Source organism: Hyaena hyaena, unplaced genomic scaffold (assembly GCF_003009895.1).
Source record: "Hyaena hyaena isolate Hyena2069 unplaced genomic scaffold, ASM300989v1 scaffold_896, whole genome shotgun sequence".
NCBI classification, from domain to species: Eukaryota; Metazoa; Chordata; class Mammalia; order Carnivora; family Hyaenidae; genus Hyaena; species Hyaena hyaena.
In genome coordinates this window covers 460,231-483,604 of record NW_024081528.1, presented here as the reverse complement: position 1 = coordinate 483,604, position 23,374 = coordinate 460,231, and the positions used below count along the sequence as shown (strand labels likewise).

The 23,374-nt window shown below is 39.1% G+C and overlaps 1 protein-coding gene across 9 annotated transcripts in view; it reads left to right on the top strand.

Moving 5' to 3' along the window:
• The first annotated feature begins 289 nt into the window (after positions 1 to 289).
• The window catches only part of ABI1 (abl interactor 1), a 130,209-nt gene continuing 107,124 nt past the window's right edge, over positions 290 to 23,374 (top strand). For 5 of the 9 annotated variants that reach the window (XM_039220516.1, XM_039220513.1, XM_039220515.1 and 2 more), the window contains exon 1: positions 292 to 544. In XM_039220516.1, coding sequence (XP_039076447.1) covers positions 428 to 544 — 117 coding nt within the window. In that variant the 5' untranslated portion in view covers positions 292 to 427. Of the gene's footprint in view, positions 545 to 23,374 lie in introns of all 9 variants that reach the window. The other 4 variants (XM_039220511.1, XM_039220510.1, XM_039220518.1 and 1 more) reach the window with 3 other exon arrangements.

Here is a 23,374-nt window from a genome sequence, read left to right as displayed (position 1 = left end):
TGGCGCCATCTGCCGGAGTTGTCGGGAAGCTCCGCACTTAAGCCCCCTCCCTGGGTCTTCATTTACGCTCCTCCCCGTTCTTTCTCGGAGTTTCCCCTCACGCATGCGCTTTGGATGAAGCGCCTAGGCAGTGACAGACTACAATTCCCAGAAGACCATGCCAAAGGAAAAAAAAAAATCCCGTGGTTGCGGGGAGGAGGAGGGAAAGACGTGAAGGCTCGCGAGAGAACGTGATTGAGGCGGCCGCGCGAAGTGGGTGGAGCGGGGTGGAGAGAGTGAGGAGGAAGAGGAGGAGGTGCCGTCCCACAATACCAGGCGGGAGGGCGGTAGGCGGTTTGTATCCGGGCTGTGAGGTGCTCGGCGCCTCCGCGGACCTTGCTGCCTCTGTCTCTTTAACGGGAGAGGAAGCGATGCAGAGGGGTGGAAAATGGCAGAGCTGCAGATGTTACTAGAGGAGGAGATCCCGTCGGGCAAGAGGGCGCTGATAGAGAGTTACCAGAATCTGACCCGGGTGGCGGACTACTGTGAAAACAACTACATACAGGTGAGGAGCGCGGGCGGACGGGCGCTGGCCGGCCGGGCCGAGGATCCGCCGCCTCTCGCCCGAGTGACCAGCCCACTGGGCGGGGTGGGGAACTGCCCTAACCTCAGCGGCTGCCTCAGCCCCAACCCCAACCCCAACCCCCCAGCCGGGGAGAGCAAGTGGCCCGGCCGAGGGAGTCGGGCTGCGATACAGGAAGTGGCTGTGGTCGTTGAAACCGATAGAAGGGGAGAGAGAAAATGGGCGAGGGAGCCCGGAGCTCGTCTCCGCAGAAGCCCGGCGCCCGCCTGCTGTCCGCCTCGCTTCGGGCAGGGCCCCCCGGGTCCCACTGCCCCCCATCCCCCCGCCCCACGGCAGCCTTCTCTTCGCCGGGCTTCTGTCCGGGAGAGCCAGCTGCCTCTCCGTCCGGAGAGGGGTCTAGGACCGGGAGAGAGAGGAGAGGAAAGGGCAGGGACGAGGCGCGGGGAGGAGCAGAAGAAGGGAGAGGAAAAGCGGGGTGTGTGTCGGGGGAGGGCGGGGTGGGGGCGATTATGTCAGTTCAACCCAGAGGGTGTGTCATTTATTTATTTATTTTTTAAAAAATTTGTCATGAGTCACATTACACAGACCTCCCCGAGGAGAGGAGGAAGCGGGTGGGAAGTGAGGGAAGGCGTATAAGAGAAGTTAATCTCAAAATTCGTTTAATTGGAGGTTTGTAAATTTGCCTGGCTGTCCGTTTTCAAGTCGGGTTTTTCCCTCCTCTCATTTTCACTTCCGTCCCACTATAATACATTCCAGAGGTTGTTAGGACTGTCGTTATTATAAAACATGAATTATTCTTAACTACTTGGAAAAATGTCTTACTCTCTCTTCCCCAAAAGTTCTTGAACTGTTGGCTTTATAAAGAACTTAAAAATAGAATGGTGTAACCGCCGGTTGCGTTTTCTGAGGTTTCTCTCTGACCAAAGTAGATGCATAGAATATGAATCCAAATAGATTACCGAATATACTTAGTCTTAGGATCATAATGTAAACTGTTCCTGTAAATTCATTAGGAGATTCATGGGGTCTTATTTATGACAGGTTTTCATTTTAATGATTGAAAGTGATTTATGTTGTAGATTTGTTACGTTTAGTTTGTAGATCTTTAACTGCTTAAACCAACAGTTTGCTATAGAAGCAAGTAACCATCCGAGTCCTTTGTATCAATATAATGGCATCAGAAATTCGCTTGCTTGGTTAAGGCATAACCCAAACTTTGAAAGATGAGGGTTATTGTAATTCAAAACTAAAGTATTTACAGAAGTAAGTGCCTCCCATGTGATTATTTTTAAGAACCAGTAGTTTGTGTTGACAAATGCTTTTCCTTATTTTTAGAAGGAGATACTGTTTTCAGGATATTTTGAATATTTCTCAGTATTGGTATTAGTAACATTATGTCTTCAGTAGCACCAGTAGGAATTTATCTCATAAACTTTTTCAAGTTTTTACTCTAGGAGTTCCAATAAATAAACTTGTAGAATGCCCACCATGTCTACTGTATTACTTGTTTTTGCAAGCTTTGTAGTTAGCCTTTTAAAAAATACTCTAAAATCTAAAGAAATGTGGCTGTAGTTTTCAAGTGGAAAAGTGATCTTATAGTTTATTGATATTAAAATATACAACTTTTATTCAGCTTAACCCAAAAAGCCTTAAAATTGAGGTGAATCTCAGTTTGCTGAAGGTTCTAAAGATTTTGAAAGTCAAACACAAAGCACAGGAAGTTAATTTGCCCGGAATCCAAAAAAGTCATTTCTTTGCAGAAGTCAGTAAATTACTAAGTACTTCATACAGGGGTGGCTACTTTTGTTTTGCATGTTGGGAAATCTGACAAATACATGGTGTGGTAACTGCTATGTGTTGGCAAATACGAACGTGTTTTAACTCGTCTGTTGACTACTGTTTCTTCAGGTAGTTGTGTGCCGTAAGGCTTTTATTTTTATTTATTTTCTCCTGCCACCATCATGTAACTCTGAAGCACTTTTTAAGATTCACTGGGAATATGTCATGTTATTTGCTTCTCCTGCAGTCTCTTTTAAACATGATAGTACCGTGGTGCCAGGATCCCCTGCCAGTGGCCCCAAGTTGTTTTTGGTGGTCCTAAACTTGATACCCGTGAGCTATTCTGATCTTAGGGGGTTAAAAAGATGAAATTCGCACATAATGTTTATTTTAGTATCGTTGAAACTTTGGGCAGCACGTTGCAGGCTACTAGCTAGCTGCCTTCCTGATGAGATGCTCAGACAGGCTCAGGGTCAGGCTCAGACAGGCTGAGAAGATGATGAAGACTGGAAATTGATGTAGGAACTGTCTTTGTGACATGCTGTGCTGCTAATAGGGTGCTGTGAATAGGGTACAAATAGTGCTAGACAAACATATAGGGGTCTTTCGAGATCTTTCTCTTTCTGTGACCCTGATTGGGTTATAACCAATTATATAAACATACCACCTCCCAGGGAAAGCATACGGTCACTTGTGTTTTGAGAATTTTTTATGCCCAAGGTGAGTTAATTTACTGCCTGAGTGTTTTTTATCCTGAGAGTTCAATTTTCATTTTGTTGTCTTACAGTTTGGAAGTATAGTTCAGGTGAGTTGTTTAGCTGGCAAGTTCTTTTGGCTGTAGTGGAGTTGAGCCTAGAGCACTTGATTAACTCTTCAGGTCCTGTTGACTATTTATTAAATTGTTTTATTAATAGCAAAACTTCTCAAGAGTGTCCCTTCTTGTAGAAAGGATGGCCTTTTGAAATGGCTATGGGGAAATGATATTCAAAATAGAAAGTGTTTTTTATATAGCTGTGAAGAAAACTCTGCCTTTTTCTGTCTTTGAATTTTTCTGGTGGGTTGTGTCAAGGACAGTCACTCCTCAGCTTGAACACACTCATCTGGCCAGTTCCCTTTGGTCTACTTTAGGGTCCGTATTACATTTGTCATGGGCACTATTTTGGGGAATGAAGGTAAGCTAAGTGAAAAGGAGTAGAAGCTGCTTAAAAAAGGTTTCTCAGCATGCAGATTGCTAGATTGGGTAAGGACATAAAAGTCTTTCATAAAACTTAATTTGTTAATTTAATTTCTCTGCCTGGAATTCCCCCAACGAGAGCTACATTTGGAATAACAAGTATGTTCTAAATTCTGGGAGTATGAAGGGGATATCATAAGTGAGCTACTTAGTTTAGCTTGTTTTCCTTCTCACATCATGTTGTTAGCTTATGCTCATTGCTTATTATGCACATTTGATCTTGGAAGGCAGGTAATTTTTGAGCAGGAATACTTTGGAGTAAGTAAAAGCTAACATTTCTGATACTGCACCTTGTATGCCAGTTTAAAAATGTCAATTATTGGGGCGCCTGGGTGGCTTAGTCGGTTAAGCGTCCGACTTTCGCTTAGGTCATGATCTCGCGGTTCGTGGGTTCGAGCCCCGCGTCGGGCTCTGTGCTAATTGCCAGCTCAGAGCCTGGAGCCTGTTTCAGAGTCTGTGACTCCTTCTCTCTCTGACCCTCCCCTGCTCACGCTGTCTCTCTCTCTCTCTCCTGGAAATAAATAAAAAACATTTAAAAAAATTTAAAAAAAAGTCAATTATTGCAATAATTCTATGATTTTTCTTTCTTTTTTCTTTTCTTTCTTCAGATGATCAGTCTGCAGTTCAGAATCAAATACCTAGCCTAAAGTTCTCTTCTTGTGTTAGATAGTGTCTGGAATCAAACCCAGGTTTTCTGATTCTATATCTTAAGTTCCTTTTAATGAATACTGACTGAATGGGGTGCTTACCTCAACAGAGAGGATAAAAAGCTGGTGTGAAGAGGGTAGTGTAGTTGTTTCTATTTATTGAGTACTTCTGTCACAGTCTCTGCTAGTTGAATTATGTTATCTTTTAAAAAGAATTTTAAATTTATTTTTAAAAGTTTATTTTGCGAAAGAGGGAGTGCATGAGCGAGGCAGGGGCAGAGAGAGAGAGAGAGAGGGAGAGAGAGAGAATCTCAAGCAGGTTCCGCACTGTCAGCATGCAGCCTGATGTGGGGCTCAAACTCACAGACCGTTTGATCATGACCTGAACTGAAACCATGAGTCCGACGTTTAACCCACTGAGCCACCCAGGTACCCTGATCTGTATTATCTTTAATTCTTATAAAAGCTCTCCATGATGAGCAGTATTCTTTTATAGATGAGGAAATTAGGAGTCAGGAAAGTTAAGTGAATTTTGTTTGATCATACAGTAATTGGCTGTCAGGGTTTCTGCCTAATTCTGAGAGGCTTCACGGGCTGCGCTCTTCTGTATCACACTGTCTCTAGACTCGAATGGGTCTAGATCTCAGAGACTAATTTAGAAAAGTCATGGGATAAATAGACTCTTTTAGGCAAACTAGGAACCCGACAACTACTTTACCATTGTTTCTTTTTTGAGTTCCAAGTTGCAATTCTAAGAACAGGTATGTTTATAATTTGGGGGCTTGATTTTATCACCAAAGGATGGTAGCTTTGGCACTTGAAGTGTTGAATTATAGGAATCATGGTCTAGTTTTTCATTGAGTTTAGGAGATCCTTTTTCCTTTCTATGCATCCTTGCTGGTTCTTTTTTCTTAAAATTTTTTATTTTTATTTTTTAAATTTATTTCTGAGAGGGAGAGAGAGAGAGAGAGAGAGATACAGCGTGAGCAGGGGAGGGTCAGAGAGAGAGAGGGAGACACAGAATCTGAAATAGGCTCCAGGCTCTGAGCTGACAGTTCAGCCCCTGACGTGGGGCTCTATCTAACCCAGGAACTGTGAGATCATGATCTGAGCCGAAGTCGAAGTCGGAGGCATAACCTACTGAGCCACCTAGGCGCCTCTCCCTGACTGTTTTTTAAATTCTGATTCAGCTTTGCAGTTATGATAAGAAAATTTGTAGAATAATTAGTAGAATTTAGCAAACAAAAAGTCTAGTTCCGGGAGATTGAGATTACGATGGATAGGAGACGGTAGAATTCTTAGAATTGCACTTTGCATTTTGAGTACAGTAGTGGCTAGCAAAGTTAGAGATACAGGTTGGAAATCTAAATGAATTAAACAGGGTTTTAGTAATGTACATTGTGGTGACTATAGTCAATAATACAGTATTGTGCATTTGAAAGTTGCTAAAAGAATAGCTCTTAAAAAAATTCTCCCCACAAGAAAGAAAAAATTATAGCTTGTGGTGATGGATGTTAACTAGATTTATTGTGGTGATCATTTTGCAGTATGTACAAATTTTGAATGATATACATGTGAAACTATGTTAGAACAATTACATTTAAAGTAAAACAAAACCGGGCTTTTCATTTAATAATTTTATGAAAAATCCTCACTTAATTGTTAAGATTGATCTATATACCATGCCACAACATGTTTATTAATGCTGCTGTGAGGCAGGATCTAACTTTCTGTTTTGGGTCTTAGGGAAGTCCAGTCATAAGGATAGAATATTGTATCAGTTCTTTTTTTTTTAATTTTTTTTTATAGTTTATTTATTTTTGAGACAGAGAGAGACAGAGCATGAGTGGTGGAGGGGCAGAGAGAGAGGGAGACACAGAATCTGAAACAGGCTCCAGCCTCTGAGCTGTCAGCACAGAGCCTGATGCGGGGCTCGAACCCATGAACCGTGAGATCTGACCTGAGCCGAAGTCGGACGCTTAACCAACTGAGCCACCCAGGTACCCCTATTGTATCAGTTCTTAATAACACTCTTGAGAATAAGAACCATTCTTTATGACTGCATGTCATTTAAAAGTTTGTATTAATGGCACCTGGGTGGCATAGTCGATTGAGTTTCTGACTCTTGATCTCAGCTCAGGTATTTATCTTAGAGTCATGAGTTCAATCCCCCTGTTGGGCTGCATGCTTAGGTGTGGGCCTACTTAAAAGAAAAAAAGGTTTGTATTAAAACTAGGGTCCTCTCTCCTTTTTCCTTTTGTAACGCTAATACTAATAAGAACTTTACCTGTGGTGCTTTGATCTAGAGCTGGTCTGTTTAGATCCTGAGTTTTACCGTGCTTGTGTCTTTTGGACATGGTTTTTTAGAAAAGTGTTAAAATAATCCCTTAGGAGGAGGACACTTTTCTAACTCTTCCTGTGTGCTTCTGCTTCCTCTCATTGGTTCTAATAGCCAAAGAATGCTATTACTCCCTGAAGTAGAAGAAAGGTATTTGGGCAGATGGGGCTCTGATCAGTGGTTGTGGTTGTTTAGAATAACCCTATTTATCTTCAGTGAAATTTGTCCTAGGAATTAGGCATTTGTGAGTTAACAGACGTATTAACCAGAAAGGAAGAGCACTAAAATTGGGAGAAGAGGTTGAATCAAACATTAGGAGCTTATGTAGATGTAATTCCATGAAAATTACATGTTGGTATGAAGATTACGGTTAAAATAATGTTTAAATGCTCATTTAAAGGTATTAGAAAAGTTTGAGGGGTGCCTGGCTGGCTCATTTGGAAGAGCATGTGACTCTTAATGTTGCTCTTCATCTCAGAGTTGTGGGTTTGAGCACTACATTGAGTGTAGAGACTACTAAAAAGATAAATAAACTTAAAAAAGTTTGAATTTTGGGGGAGCTGTATATTTTTTTAATGTCTTTCTGTGTTGATTGTGATCTCCATTGAAATTATGGTTTGATTTTAGAAGAAATAATAGTCAAACCCCAGAACCAGAAACTTTTTAGTTGTTAATATTTATTAATAAGACACTATACTACAAAATAAGGGATTTTAAAAAAATTACAGCATTGAGAAGATATTTGGAAAATAAGCAGTTATTGGGTTTTATTTTTATGTATGTATGTATTTGCAGTTTATTTATTGGGGCACCTAGGTGGCTTGGTTGAGTGTCCGACTCTTAATTTCAGCTCAGGTTGTGATCCTAAAGAAGCTAATATGTATTTGTTATCACATAGATTGTAATTTTTTGATATGTATCTGTGTTTTAGCAACTTCAGCAAATGTTGGCAGAATTGTGGTTTATGTTGAGTACAGAATATTGGTAGGACTATTTCAAATATAGTTTAAAGTGTAAGGAAACTAATTTTAAGTCTTATTTTACTAATAACACAGTAATTAAAAATAATTATGGAAAATTTCAAACATACTAAAAAAATGGAGAGAATAGTTTTATGAACCCTCATATGTTCATCACTCATCCTTAACAATTAACTCATGATCAGTCTCCTTTCATCTGTATTTCTCTTAAATCTCCCTACCATTATCGTAAAGTCTATCTTTTGCATTTCATTTTATCCATAAATATTTTAATAAATATTCCTAGAAGATGAAGGCTTATTATTAAATACATTGCATAACTTTTATATGTGGAGAAAAAAGATAATGTTATTATAATTTACTTACTGGTGACAAAAAGTAGAGAGCTTTAAGATCGTTAACATATATTTTTATAGTTAATATATTTTGAATTTATAGCTAATTTTGTCAGTGATTCCTGCCGCAGGTTGATTAGATATAACTATATTATTTGCTTCATAAAGGATTTTTTTCTTTTTTGAGGATTTAATTGGCTTTATTAAACAATTTATAAACGAGGATCATCCCACATAAAAAGTAGAGGGGAGCTCCCAAGCTGAATTTTTTTATTGAGGTATAATTTATATAATATAAAACCAGCCATTTCAAAGTATAGCCATTCAGTGGTGTTCAGTATATTTAGTGTTGTGCAGTCATTTTCTTTTTTAATGTTTTATTTATTTCTGAGAGAGAGCGAGAGATTGAGAGAGTGACACACAGTGTGAGCAGGCAAGGGTCAGAGAAAGAGGGAGACACAGAATCTGAAACAGGCTCCAGGCTCTGAGCTGTCAGCACAGAGCCCAACATGGGGCTCGAACCCAAAATCCTTGAGATCATGACCTGAGCCAAACCGACTCAGGTTTGGACGCTTAACCAGCTAAGCCACCCAGGCGCCCCTTGTGCAGTCATTTTCTTGATCTAGTTTTAAAACATTTTCATCACCCCTCAAAATAACCCTGTACTCGTTAAGCAGGTTGTCCCTATCCCTACCCATGTAGTACTTGACATCCACCAATTTGCTGTCTCTCTGAATTTACCTAGTCTAGGGCCTCCTGGGTGGCTCAGTTGGTTGAGCGTCCCACTTTGGCTCAGGTCATCATGATCTTACGGTTCGTGGGTTTGAGCCCCGCATGGGGCTGTGTGCTGACAACTCAGAGCATGGAGCCTGTTTCAGATTCTGTGTCTCCCTCTCTCTCTGCCCCTCCCCCACTCATGCTGTGTTTCTCTCTGTCTCAATAATAATAAACATTAAAAAAAAAAAAGCGAATTTAACTAGTCTATATAGTTCATATAAGTGGAATTATATAATATATGGCCTTTTGTTTCTGGCTTCTTTCACTTATATTAAGCATAATATATTTTTAAAATTAAAAATTTTTAAATGTTTTATTCATTTTTGAGAGAGAGAGAGAGGGAGGGAGGGAGGGGGGGGGAGAGAGAGAGAGAGAGAGAGAGAGAGAGAGATGGAGACATAGAATCGGAAGCAGGCTCCAGGTTCTGAGCTGTTAGTACAGAGCCTGATGCTGGGCTTGAATCCATGAACCATGAGATCATCTCCTGAGCTAAAGTCAGACACTTAACTAACTGAGCCACTCATGCACTCCTATTTTTAAAATACTCATTTATTTTGAGAAAGAGAGAGTGTGTGTGTGCACGCTCATGGGAGCATGAGTAGAGGCGGAGCAGAGAGAGTGGGAAAGAGAGAATACCAAACTGACTCCACATTCAGCAAGGAGCCCAAAGTGGGGCTCAATCCCACAACCATGAGATCATGACCTGAGTGGAAATCAACTGATGCTTAGCTGATTGAGCCACGCAGGTCCCTCAAGCAGTACATTTTTGAAGTTCATTCATTTCATAGCATGTATTAGTACTTAATCCCATCCCTTTCTATGGCCAAGTAGTATCCTGTATGTATCACATTTTGTTTATCCATCCATTCATCTATTAATGGACATATGAGTTGTTTTTAACTTTTGGCTATTGTGAATGATATTGCTATGAATATCCATGTATAGTACTTGTTTGAGTGACTCTTTTCTTTTCTTTTTTTTAATGTTTTATTTATTTCTGAGAGAAAGACAGCATGAGCAGGGGAGGATCAGAGAGAGAGGGAGACATGAAATCTGAAACAGGCTCCAGGCTCTGAGCTCACTGTCAGCACAGAGCCCGATGCGGGGCTTGAACCCACGAATCGTGAGATCATGACCTAAGCCGAAGTCGGACGCTTAACCAGCTGAGCCACCCAGGCGCCCCATGAGTGACACTTTCAATGTATGTATATGTACATATACGTATATATATGTATGTATATATACATACATACACACACATGTATCTAGGAGTGGTTCATAATGTTTTGTTGTGAAATATATAACTAAGTTTGCACTATAGTACCATTATATTGTGGTGTAATGAGGGAATTCCAGGCATCAGCATATATTGAGAATTTCAGTGTAAATTGATAGAAAAGGCTTAGAGCCTAATTTTTCACTCTATATCAGCTTAACTTCCCCCTTGATTACAAAAGTAATATTAAATATGATAATTATGCAAATTTTAAACTTTTAAGAAATATATTTGGCTTAGACAGTTACAAGTTGGTGGAGCATATGACTCTTGATCTCAAGGTTGTGAGTTTGAGCACCGTGTTGGGTATAGAGATTACTTAAAGATGAAATCTTAAAATCACTTCTGTGTACAGCCTTTAATTTTTTTTAGTTGTTTTATATTTTAGAGAAAGTGTGTGTGTGTTGGGGGAAGTTGGGGCAGAAGGAGAGTGAGAGAGAGAGAGAGAGAGAGAGAGAGAGAGAGAGAGAATCTTAAGCAGGCTCCATGCCCGGTGTGAAGTCCGACATGGGGCCTGATCCCACGACCCTCAGATTATGACCAAAGCTGAAATCAAGAGTCAGACAGACACCCAACCAACTGAACCACCCATGCACCCCTGTGTAGAGCCTTTAAAAAATGTATCTAAAGTTTATGCTGTACAGTTGGTAAATTCATACTGTTTATTGCAAGGAAGAAAATATTTCAATGATTTTAAAAGCAAAAAAATTCTGAAAGTTCTATGAGATTATGTAATTACTAAATCAAATGTCAATTCCTACTGAGAGCTTAAATGAAACCTAATATGCAAGATGTGCATCTGGATAATCTCAGCTGCTTTTATTTTATTGATTTATTTATTTATTTTTAATATTTTAATTTATTTCTAGGAGAGAGAGAGAGACAGCGTGAGGAGGGGAGGGTCAGAGAGAGAGGGAGATACAGACTCTGAAATAGGCTCCAGGCTCTGAGCTGGCAGTCAGCACAGAGCCCGACGCGGGGCTCGAACCCACGAACCGCGAGATCATGACCTAAGCGAAAGTCGGACGCTAAGCCACCCAGGCGCTCCTCAGCTGCTTTTAATTAGAGCAAATTTTTATTTTTTATTTCCTTGAAACTTAAAGGGAACAAAAACACTGTACTAATGAAAGTGTATATTATTATTTTTAAATGTTTATTCATTTATTTTGAGGGAGGGAGGGAGAGAGAGAGAGAGAATGAGAATGTACATGCATGTGAGTGGGGCAGGGGCAGAGAGAGGGAGAGAATCCCAGAGAACCCCGATGAGGGACTCAATCTCATGAACTGTGAGATCTTGACCTAAGCCGAAATCCAGAGTTGGATGCTCAACCGACTGAGCCACCCAGGTGCCCCAACAGACACTTATTTTAAAAAGCAATATGATGGTGACGCCTGGGTGGCTCAGTCAATTAAGCATCCGACTTAGGCTCGGGTCATGATCTCACAGTTTGTGGGTTTGAGCCCCGTGTCAGGCTCTGTGTTGACAACTCAGAGCCTGGAGCCTGCTTCAGGTTCTGTATCTCCCTCTCTCTCTGACCCTCCCCTGCTCACGCTGTCTCTCTCTCTCTCTCTCTCTCTCAGGAAAAATAAAAATAAAAAGCAATTTGATGGAAAGGGATTATGAGTGCTATTTCAAAATTATGGATGTTACTCAAAAGTGAGCCCTGAACAAAGTCCAGCAGTTCCCCTCTATTTTTCACATCAGTATATTCTTCCACTCACCATAAATGGTTTTAAATTTTCTCTTCCCTTCTAAAATCTCTTTTCTTTCTCATCTTTTATCCCATAGAGAAAATAGTCTTCATTATATACAACATATCATTTCTTGCCACTATATTTCCAAACCTACTAGCATCCTTACCCATCCTATTTTATTTCCTTCTTGTTGTCATGGAGGAGAGTTGTCCTTCCTCCTTGCTAAGGTCTGGCCTTATCTTTGCTCTGAGTCCCATTCTCTTTTACTTTTTCAGAAAATTTGCACTCTTTTATCTTTCTTTCTCTTTACTGAATTTGTGGAGTTGGAATCAAAACATATAAAGTCTCTCCTTCATGAGAAAATTATACTTTGACTTCTTAGATCCATGTAGTAATTGACCTCTTTTTCTTATGTTGCTTAGGTTTTCATTGAAATTGTTCTCTACACCTTCCTCCCTCCCTCACTTAGCATTCACTCTTTAACCTGTTCTGTTTTGTCTGTCATCTTCACTGCTCCCTTAAATTATGTTCAGCAACCTACATGCCACAGCATTCACTGAACACTAGTTAGTTCTCATTTTGCTTGTCTTCTCAGCATCATTTCATACAAGTGACTATTTTTTTATTTTGAAAAGCTAATCCTTTGGCTTTCTTTCCTACTTTTAACATTCTTTCCTACTTTTCCTGTTAGTCTCTGGCCCCTTGTTCTCTTTTAAGTATTTTTTTAAATTAAATTTTATCATCTTTTTTAAGGTACTAGGTTTTTTTTTTTTTTGTTTTGTTTTTTTGTTTTTTTTGAGCATAATAGAGTAACACAGTGTTAAAGTAGCTTCCGGTGTATGATGTCATGATATTCGAGAAGAGTATATATACATTATGCTATGCTCAGTACAAGTATACCTACCATCTGTCACCATATAATGCCATTACAGTATAATTGACTATATTTCCTATGCTGGACCTTTTATCCCTGTGACAGTCATTCTATAACTGGAAGCCTATAGCTCCTATTCCCTTTCAACCATTTTGTTCAACTCCCCACTCTGCCTTTAAGTATTAAAGTGGCTTTGTGTGAGCTCCTTTATATACATACTACTTCAGGCTGTTTTATTTATTCCCATCTGAATGATCTATGTTCCACTGAAGTTTAGATCCATATATCTCATTGCCTAGTTGGTACCTCTGCTTCTTTGAATCCCATGTGCTTCAGACTTAAGGTGCTAGAGACTGAATTCCTCACCTTTCCTCCGTCTCCTTTGCTACTGTCCACTCATTTATTAGAAACCTAGGCATCATTTTATTTCAGTTTTATTTTCAGAGAGAGTGGCAGAGGTGGGGAGAGAGAGAATCCTAAGCAGTCTTCTTGCAGGGCTCTAGCCCATGACTCCGGGATCATGACTTGAGCCAAAACCAAGATTTGGATGTTCAACTGCCACCCAGACGCCCCCAGAACCTAAGCATCATTTTTGACTCCATTATTCCTCTTTGCCCCCTTTTCTCAATTCATCTGTAACTGGTCCTGTTGATTCTTCTTAATTATCTCTTAAATTTGCCTATTCCATCTCTACCACCCCAGGGTAAAGCTTAGACAACTGCTATAGCTTCTAATTGTCTTTATATCACCACATAATCTTCCTTTTTTCACATTCCCATTATCTGCATTGTGGCTCGAGTGGTATTTTCTTTTATTTTCTTTTTTTATTTTAGGGAGACAGTGTAAGCAGAGGAGAGGGGCAGAGGGAAGAGAGAGAATTTTAAGTAGGCTTCACACTCAGTGTGGAACCTGACATGGGGCTTGATCCCACAATCCTGGGATTAGGACCTAAGCCCAAATCCAGAGTTGGGTGCATAACTGATTGAGCCACCTGGGCGCCCCTTGAGTGGTATATTCAAAAAAGAAATCTGATTATGTCCCTCCCTGCTTACAAATCTTTAGTGATTCACCATTAAGTATACAGTCTCACAATAAGACCTAAGAGGCCCCTATATAGCATAGGCTCCCATCTTTCTAGTCTTGCTGCATTCATCCCATTGCCCTCATCTTACCAGTCATAATTTGCTTTTCAGTTTTTGAAATTTCATTCTTTTCTGGCTTTGCAAATGTCATTCTCTCTATTCCCCCCCCCCCCCTTAATTTTAATTGAAAGAAAGCGCATGAGCAAGGGAGAGGCAGAGGGAGAGAGAAAGATAATCTCAGGCAGGCTCCACGCTTAGCACAGAGCCTGATGGCAGGGCTCAGTACTGCAATGCTGGGATCATGACCTGAGCCAAAATCAAGAGTGAACCAACTGAGCCACCAAGGCGCCCCTAATGTCATTTTCTTTGACTAGAAAACTAGTTCCTCTCAGTTTGAATACCATCATTTGTCAGGTCTTGTAGTTCAGAAAAAAATTACTGTATTCATTCATTCATTCATTCACTTGATAAAAATCCTTTGCATACCTACCATGTGTCAGGTATACTCTTAGGTCCCAGAGATACTATAGTGAGTAAGGCAAGTTACCTACCCTTACAAAGTTTTCATTATAGAGATGAGGAGACAGACAATAAACACCAAAAAATATGACTGTTTCAGAAAGCAAAGAGTGTTGTTTGGAAAATTAAATGGGAAAACAAAGTTTTCAGAGGACCTGAATAGCTGTTTTCCTAACGAAGGCATGCAGATGGCCAACAGACACATGAGGAGATGCTCAACATTACTAATCATCAGGGAAATGCAAATCAAAACTACAATGAGATACCACTTTAAACCTGTCAGATGGTTTAAATCACAAAAGACAAGAAATAACAAATGTTGGTGAGGGTATGGAGAAGGAACCCTGTGCACTGTTGGTGGGAATGTAAATTGGTACAGCCACCGTGGAAAAGAGTTATGGAGGTTCCTCAAAAAATTTAAAGTAGAAATACCATGTGATCCAATAATTTCACTACTGGGTATTTACCCAAAGAAAATGAAAACACTAATTTGAAACGATATATGTACTCCTGTGTTTATTGCAACAGTATTTATAATAACAAAAATACAGAAGCAACTTAACTGTCCATTGATAGACATATGCATAAGGAATATACGGTATATATGTACAATGGAGTATTACCCAGCCATGAAAAAGAGTGAGAATTTGACCTTTGTGGCAATGTGGATGGACAAGAGGGTGTGATGCTATGTAAAATGAATTGGACCAAGAAAGACAAATACCGTAGGATTTATCTCATATATGGAATCTAAAAAAGTAAAACAAATGAATAAACAAAAAGTGATGTCAGACTTATGAACATAGGGAACAAACTGATGGTTGTCAGAGGGAAGTGGAGGGGTGGGCAAAATGGATGAAGTCGAATGGGAGATACAGACTTCCAGTTATGGGATTAATAAGTCATGGGAATAAAAGGCATAGTATAGAGAATGTAGTCAACGAAACTGTAATAGCACTGTATGGTGACAGATGGTAGCTACTCCTGGTAGCTATATAACGTGGTGAATATAACATGATGTCTATAGACTTCTCTTGAATTACTGTGTTGTACACCCGAAACTAACACTGTATGTCAACTATACTAAAAAAAAAAAATTAAATGCAACAAGCACATAAACCAAATATTACTTTGAACTGGCTAGAAAAAGAAAAAAAAAAAAGAGACAAATGGGGTGACAAGATACAAAAAATTTGAATTGGGACTTCTTTAGAGAAGTTCGGAAGTGGTACTCTGTGAGGTTGTTATTAGAGCTGAGTCCTGGAGAGTAGATCTGCATCTTCCATGTGAGGATCTGAGGAAAAGGAAAGATGGGCACAATCTTTCCAAGCGTAATGTGACTAGAGGGTAGTTAGGAAGAGGGAAACTAGTAGGAGAAAGGTCAGAGACATTGTCAGGATATAGGGTGTTGAAGGTCTTGAAAAGAGATACGGTTTTATTCTAAGTGATGGGTTATCATTAGAGTACTTGATTTACTTTTTATTTTTTTATTTATTTTTTTATTTTAATATTTTTATTTATTTCTAGGAGAGAGAGAGAGAGACAGCGTGAGCAGGGGAGGTCAGAGAGAGAAGGAGATACAGACTCTGAAACAGGCTCCCGGCTCCGAGCTGGCAGTCAGCACAGAGCCTGACGCGGGGCTCGAACCCACGAACCGCGAGATCATGACCTAAGTGAAAGTCGGATGCTTAACCGACTAAGCCACCCAGGCGCTCCTTGATTTACTTTTTAAAAAATATCTTTATTTTTGAAAAAGAGCACCAGCAGGGAAGGGGCAGAGGGAGGGGGACAGAGTATCTAAAGCAGGATCTGAAGCATCACACAGTTGACTCAGGGCTCAGCTCATGAACCGTGAAATCATGACCTGAGCCAAAGTTGGATGCTTAACCAGCGGAGTCATCCAGAGTCCCTTGATTTACTTTTTAAACAAATCATTCAGGCTGTTGAGTGTAAAACATATGGAAGAATGCAAGAGCAGAATCAGCTAGCAGGGAGGGTATTGTAGTCCAGGCAAGAAATGAGAATGGCTTGTACTTTAGCGGTGGAGTGGAAAATTGAGGGGAGAGCTTGGATACATTAAAAATATTTTTTTAATGTTTATTTTGAGAGAGAGAGCGCGCATGCACAAGCAAGGAAGGGGCAAAGAGAGAGAGAGGGAGAGAGAAAACCTGAAGCAGGAGCCTGATGTGGGACTCAGACTCAAGAACCATTGAGATCATGGCCTTAGCTGAATCTCGAGTCAGAAGCTTAACTGATTGAGCCGCCAAGGTGCCCCAAAGAGCTTGAATATTTTTAAGGCAGAGCTGAACAGGACTTACTAGTGGATTGGATATAGGGTATGAGGGCAAGACAGGAATCCGGGGGACTTGGGTGGCTCAGTCAGTTAAGTGTCCAACTTTGGCTCAGTTCATGATCTCATGGTTTGTGGGTTTGAGCCCTGCGTCAGACTCTGTGCTCCTTCTCTCTCTGCCCCTCCCCTGCTCACAATCTGTCTCACTCTGTCTCTCAACAATAAATAGATGTAATAAAAAATTTTAAAAAAGGAAAAGAATCTAAGGATGACTCCTAGTTAATTTTTTTTCCTAAGTATGCCAGTAGATCATAGTACATGTGTGGGAGTATATCAAGAGTACTGGTTGTTAAGTATGAGATACCAATTAGACAACCAAATAGGCCAGATGGTCATTATGGAACTAAGGAAAGAGTCAGAGTTTGGAGATCAACGCTTAAGACTCATCACAGAATAGATTAGCACGGTCTCACAGAAATATAATGCGAGGAACATATGTAATATAAAAATTTTCTAATAGCCACAGTAGAAAAACTATGAAGAAACTGTCTGAAATTAATTTTAATAACCCAGTGTATCCAAAATACAATTATTATAATAAGGAACCAGCATAGTTAAAGGGATATTTTATGTCTTTTTTTTTTTTTTTACCAAGTATTTGGAATCTGATGCGTTTTATACTTAACAGCATATCTTGGTTGGGACTTGGATAGTGAAAAATGGGGGATTAATGGGTGGGAAGTGCTCTGTGTGAAAAGATAGTTGAAATTGAGGTCCTAGAGTAAAGTAAACTGTAGAAGTGGAAGTTGTGTGTTCAGAATGTGGGAGTTTTGAAATTGGCGTAATTATTAGTGGTGACCATGATAGTTTTTGACTGTGATAAAGAAAAAATGGAATAGAAAATGGTTTCAGTTCAGGAGGTCAAGTGAGAGGCAAGGGTTTTTGGTGGATTAATTGAGTGTATGCTGACATCACTAAGAATAAAGATAGGTATAGCGGTGAATTAGTGAGCTAGGTGTTAGAGTCTCTCCAGTAATGTGATGTTGGTAGATGGCAGTTATAAGGAGATTACTTCCTTGGAGACCTCTTCCCTGTCCCTCCAGGCCATTTTATACCCTGTTAGTTACTCCCATAGGATCCTATGTATTCTTTTATAGCACTCATTACACCAGTTTGACACTTGATGCTGGTCTCCAAGAAGACAGGACCAGGTTTGTCTTGTTTATTTCTGTATTTCCAGAGCCTGCTCAATACCTGGCACATAAGTTCTCAGAAGTTTACATAAAGTGTAAATGAGTCTGAAAACTTGGTTCTGGTCCTCATTCCATCATGAATTAGTTGTATTATCACCAGCCTTTAACTCTCTTTTATCTTCTGTAAAAGGACCAGTTTGAACTAGACAGTGTCCAGAATGACAGTTCTTTATTTTTACTTAAAAATTTTTTAAAGTATTTATTTTAATTCTAGTTAATATACAGTGTTAAAGTAGTTTCATGTGTACAGTAATTCCGTGCATCACCTGGTACCTATCACAAGTACACTCCTTAATCCCCGGATTGACAATTCTGATGGTTTTTGTTAAAGTTTGTTCCTCCGTGATTTCCAGCCCGACAATTCTGTTGTTTTTCACTAGTTTTTCTGAGTTCTTCAGTTTTCTCCAGAAAAAAAATCTCTAATTTCCTTACACCTATTCCTTCCATTTCCTTGTTAGCAGATGTTTGAATGTTTACTTAGTTATAATTAAGATATCAAGAAACTGTAATATATAGGTTTTTCAGGAAATGATTCAATTCCAGCTGTTATGAACTATGATTCCTCTTAAACATTCTTAAAACCTTTTTGTTAAAATAAATTTCTCCAAGTCTTACTGAGAGAGGAAATGTAGGTGAGGATATGTTAGAATATCTTTATCTCTTGAGCAGTTTCCTGCTGATCACGGTAGTGAAATGTATAGTCTCAGGACTCCTTTATACTCTTCAAGTACTGAGGACCTCAGAGAACTTTTTTTTTTTTTGGTGGGTTATCAATATTTACTGTATTAAGAATTAGATAAAGTTTAAAGCATGTATTCCATAAAAACAACATGTAATGGATTTGTTACTATTTTTTGAAAAATGATACTCTTCCAAAACAAGACAAAAAAACATGTTTAATGGGAAGAGTGGCATTGTTTTACATTGTTGCAAATCTGTTTAGTGACTGGCTAATAGCTGAATTCTCATCTATTTCTGCATTCAACCTGTTATGATATTTTGGTAACCTGTTATATTTTGGTTGAAGTGTATGAGAAAATCTACACTTGTGTAGTTGGAAGGAGGAGTTGGATTTGGGAGGAGTATTGTGATTATGTATATAATTGTAGATAATTTTTGTTTGTACTTCATGAAAACTTGTTGCATAATAATTTCTTGAAAGTTGGTTGTGGTGTGGATTCTGAAGCCGGTATCCGTGAACATTTTATATAATGTTGCATAGGTCATTTGGAAAAGTAGTGAAAAGCTTTCGAGCTCAGGTTGATGGATATATATTTTCAAAAATTCTAATTTTTGCTTGAAAGCTTGAATTTTGCATTGGCAACAAGTATTAACAATTATTTTCCTTAAAGCTCATCTTAATCATAGTCTGTCAGTTGTTTTTTGAAGTAGCAGTGAACTTTTTTTTAAAGTAATTTTTTGAAGTTCCACTGAATAGTGGCTTTTTCAGCTTGGAGATAAATTCCATGAGTGCTTTTACCTAAAGGTAACCATCATACTTAGAATGCAGCAGAAGTATTTTTTGTTTATTCCTATTTTGTCACATAGAAGTCTTGTGTCACATAGAAGTTGATCTTAAGGATCAACATTTAATAAAATTAGTATTTTTTCAAGAACATTTTAAAATCAAGCTTCCCCTCCCCCCGGAAGTGGTTAGCAGTATAGAGCACAACCGCTGTTAGTACAGATGGTGAAACTGATTTGATTCATGCTAGGAACTTGTGGTTTCTCACCTTTGCTTTTTCACCATCATTGCAAATGTAAACACAGAAAAGGCAACTAGCGTCAGTATTGTGAAAATAGTTTTGACCCTGTGAACCTCCTGAAAGAGTCTTAGGTACGTACCTTCAGAGGTCTGCAGACCACACTTTGAGAAACTTGGTATAGATGATTGGTTTAGTATAGTAGACTTAATGTCTTCCTTCTGTGGTAATAATGGGTATCTGAATTTTAAGTATGACTGTATAGCACTATATATATACATATACATATATATAGCACTATATATATATATATATATACATACGCTATATGTATATATATATACATATATATAGGACATCTCTGACTAAAGTAGCTTGAGTAATACCTCATAAAAAACTTAAAAGTTCCCTACATAAGAATTCTCTTAGCATATACTATTTGGATAGTTAATTATTTGGATAGTTTTTATATTCTGAGTCTTACTATTGCTCTGTTTATTTTACCTCTCAGTAGCACTAATTTTGAAATACTTTAATTCATATATTTGTTTTCTCCAAATTTCAGCAATGCTAAAAATTTTGTAATATGTTGGAATATTTATTTATTTATTTATTTTACAAATAGTTTATTGTCAAATTAGTTTCCACATAACACCCAGTGCTCTTCCCCACAAGTGCCCTCCTCCATGCCCATCCCCCCTCCCCCCCACATCCATCAGTCCTCAGTTTTTGTCAGCCTTCAAGAGTCTCTCATGGTTTGCCTCTCTCCCTTTCCCCCACCATTTCCCCCCTTCTTCTCCCCCTTGTTCCTCAGTTAAGTTCCTCCTAATCCTCCTATATGTGCAAACATATGGTGTTTGTCCTTCTCTGCCTGACTTATGGAATATTTATTTAATAGGAAGTTGTTTAAATTATATGATTTTTATGCACCAGTATGAAATACTAATTTTAAAATGATAAAAAGATTCCCCCACCTAGCCTGGTGTGTCAAAGAAATAATGTTAAAGTTGAGATCTGAAGAGTGATCATATGTTAGCCAAAAAGTGGTTATATATTGGAAAAACAATGTGCTTACCAGAGGAAACAGAAACACATACATAGGCCAAAAGGTGAGTGAGAGCAGAGTGATGTTGAATAAGATACAGACCTGTGTGTGCTTTAGAGTATAGTGAGCAAAGAGTTGGTCTTTTTTATGAGGCTGATGAGAAGATATTGAAAGTTTTAAGCAGTGGGATGACGTTATCATTTTTACTTTTAAAAAAGATTACTCACGTTAAGAGTGGAGAACAGATTGGAAGGAGGCTTGTGTATGGATTGGAAGGAGCCCAAGAAGAGATTGGGGGGTGGCTAGTATAGAGCTGATGGTAGCAAGTGGTAGTGAATTATCTAAAATCTCTAGTGCCTAGAATCAGTGTGGTAGGCTGTGACTACTTATTTTTCTTTTCTAGAAAAAGGAGTGTTTGAGGCTATAGGAATGTACTAGAAGTAGTTCAACAAATAGTTATTTGATATTCAACAAAGATTTACTGTCTTTATGAAAGGCTATGGTAAGTATGGTAAGTACTGTGATGTCATGTTTGTGATGTCTATTATATGTGATATAGTTATATAAAAATCATTGACTAATAGAGGATTAAATAGATTAAATAGAAGCCTTAAATTTAGGGAGGAGAAAATTGATCTTTAGTACTTATATTTAAATGAGGAAATATTTGGTATGGAAGAAAATAATTGTTAGTTTGGAAAGGGTTTCAATTTTAATTTTGGCAATCAATCACTAGAATTTTGCATGTGGAAAGAAAAAATGTCAAGCAGTTTTGTTTTGTTTGTTTTTGTTTAATTTTTTTAAGAGCATCTAGATATTGAATACATTCCTATAAAAGATGCAAATAATACTATTGTATTAAAGGCAAAACCTAGAATTCCTCTTTCTTCTACCCATGTTCCTACTCATTTCCCTTCCTCAAACTGTTCTCAGGGTTTTTTTTAAACGTTTAAAATTTTTTAAAATGTTTTATTTATTTATTTCTGAGAGAGAGAGAGAGAGAGAGAGACAGCGTGAGCAGGGGAGGGTCAGAGAGAGAGGGAGATACAGAATCTGAAACAGGCTCCAGGCTCTGAACCAGCTGTCAGCACAGAGCCCAACACGGGGCTCGAACCCATGAACCGTGAGATCATGACCTGAGCCAAAGTCAGATGCTTAACCGACTGAGCCACCCAGGCACCCTGTCAGGTTTGTTTTGTATCCTTCCACATTTTACTCAAGGAATGAGGTAGTTTAGGAAGATTCATCTGGTGGTGGTGCAGGATGTTTTAGTGAAGAGACAGATTGGATGCCACATGATTAGTTAGAGGATTTGTATTTGTCCAGATGCAAAGAATATTTCTTGAATTGATATAGCTGTATTTAAGATTGTAAAGGAAGAAATGCAAGCATCAGGAAGTCTTGGTGAAGGAGAGAAATGGGTAGATAGGGAAAGGGAGAACGCAGAGATGACTGATTTTACCTGTAGTTGTTCTCCTCCAGCATAAAGCTAATCCGCCTACAGAAGGTAATTTGCAGTCACAGCAGTGAATCTATAGACCTTCTCTTTTCAACCGTTAGTACACAGTTGGTTCCGACACTTCCCAAGTTTTACTCCTCCACAGTTAAATTGATTGACAGAGCAGTGGGTTGGAGAATAGGAATAAGGCTTGACTGTTAGCTGGCTGTGTGGGCAGAAGCCAGGAGAGGGAGGAAAGAGGAGAGGGACTCCGAGGTCTCTGGCTATATAGGATGATAGCAGGAGGTTGTGCAGATTTCTCCTTCTAATGTTAATTTTGATGTTCTGTTCTAATCTTCTCTATTATAGACGTGGACAGTTTTAGACACTTAGAATCTTTTTATAAGTACTTTCAAAACGTGTGACTTATATGTAGATTGAGAATTGTCCCTTAAAAAAAAAAACTTTGAGAGAGACTTCTGAGGAACAGTTCAGTGTTCAGGGGTTTTAGGGAAGACTTCTCATAAAGACTGAGTTTAACTGAGTCATGGGTTTAAAGAGTAAGGGGCAAGGGAGGTTGGGAGGCAAGGGAGGTAGGTAGTAGGAACAGTGTGTGTACCAAGGCATGTTTGAGAGAGCTACAAGTAGTTTGCTTTTGATGGTGTCAGATGTAGGGGACGGTAGTTGAGATGATGAGATCTCAGTCAAAAAATACCAGACTGCTGTCATTAAACTGTAGATAATCAGGTCAGTGTTCCCCACATTTGACAACAGAGAAACTTGTTTTAAATTTAATACTGATAAGATGAAAATTTTGCTTTTGGTATGTCCCGATATGTATTCTGTTCCTTGTTGAGACACCTTTGACATAGTCACCAGAAACCAGTGAATAAGTGGGTAAATGCAGGAGAGTTAATTTATAGGTCTAAATAAATCGTTTTTGTATGAACTGCTTGCATTAGTGGATTTGTTATATTAGTGTTTATTAATATCTTGTGGGATATAGAGCCATTTATCTTCAACTCAGTTGTGCATTTCTTCCACTCATCCTTGTTCCTCACTCTCCCCCAACCCAAAGCAAACAAACCAAAAAAATTTTAAAAAGGAAGAAAGGCAGCATGGTGCTATCTGTATGAAAATCTTGGTACTCTCTGGGTTTTTGTTTTGTTTTGCTCTGATTTTTTAAAATTTTTAGTTTTTAATGTTTAATTTTGAGAGAGTGGGAGAAGGGAAAGAAAGAGAGGGAAATAGAGAATCGGAAACAGGTTCTAGGCTCTGAGCTGTCAGCACAGAGCCTGACGCAGGGCTTGAACTTGGGACCAGCAAGATCATGACCTGAGCTGAAGTTGGACGCTTAACTGACTGAGCCACCCAGGTGCCCGCTTTGATTTTTCAAAAATGTTTATTTATTGGGGCGCCTGGGTGGCTTAGTCGGTTAAGCGTCCGACTTTCGCTTAGGTCATGATCTCGCGGTTCGTGGGTTCGAGCCCCGCGTCGGGCTCTGTGCTGACTGCCAGCTCAGAGCCTGGAGCCTGTTTCAGTCTGTG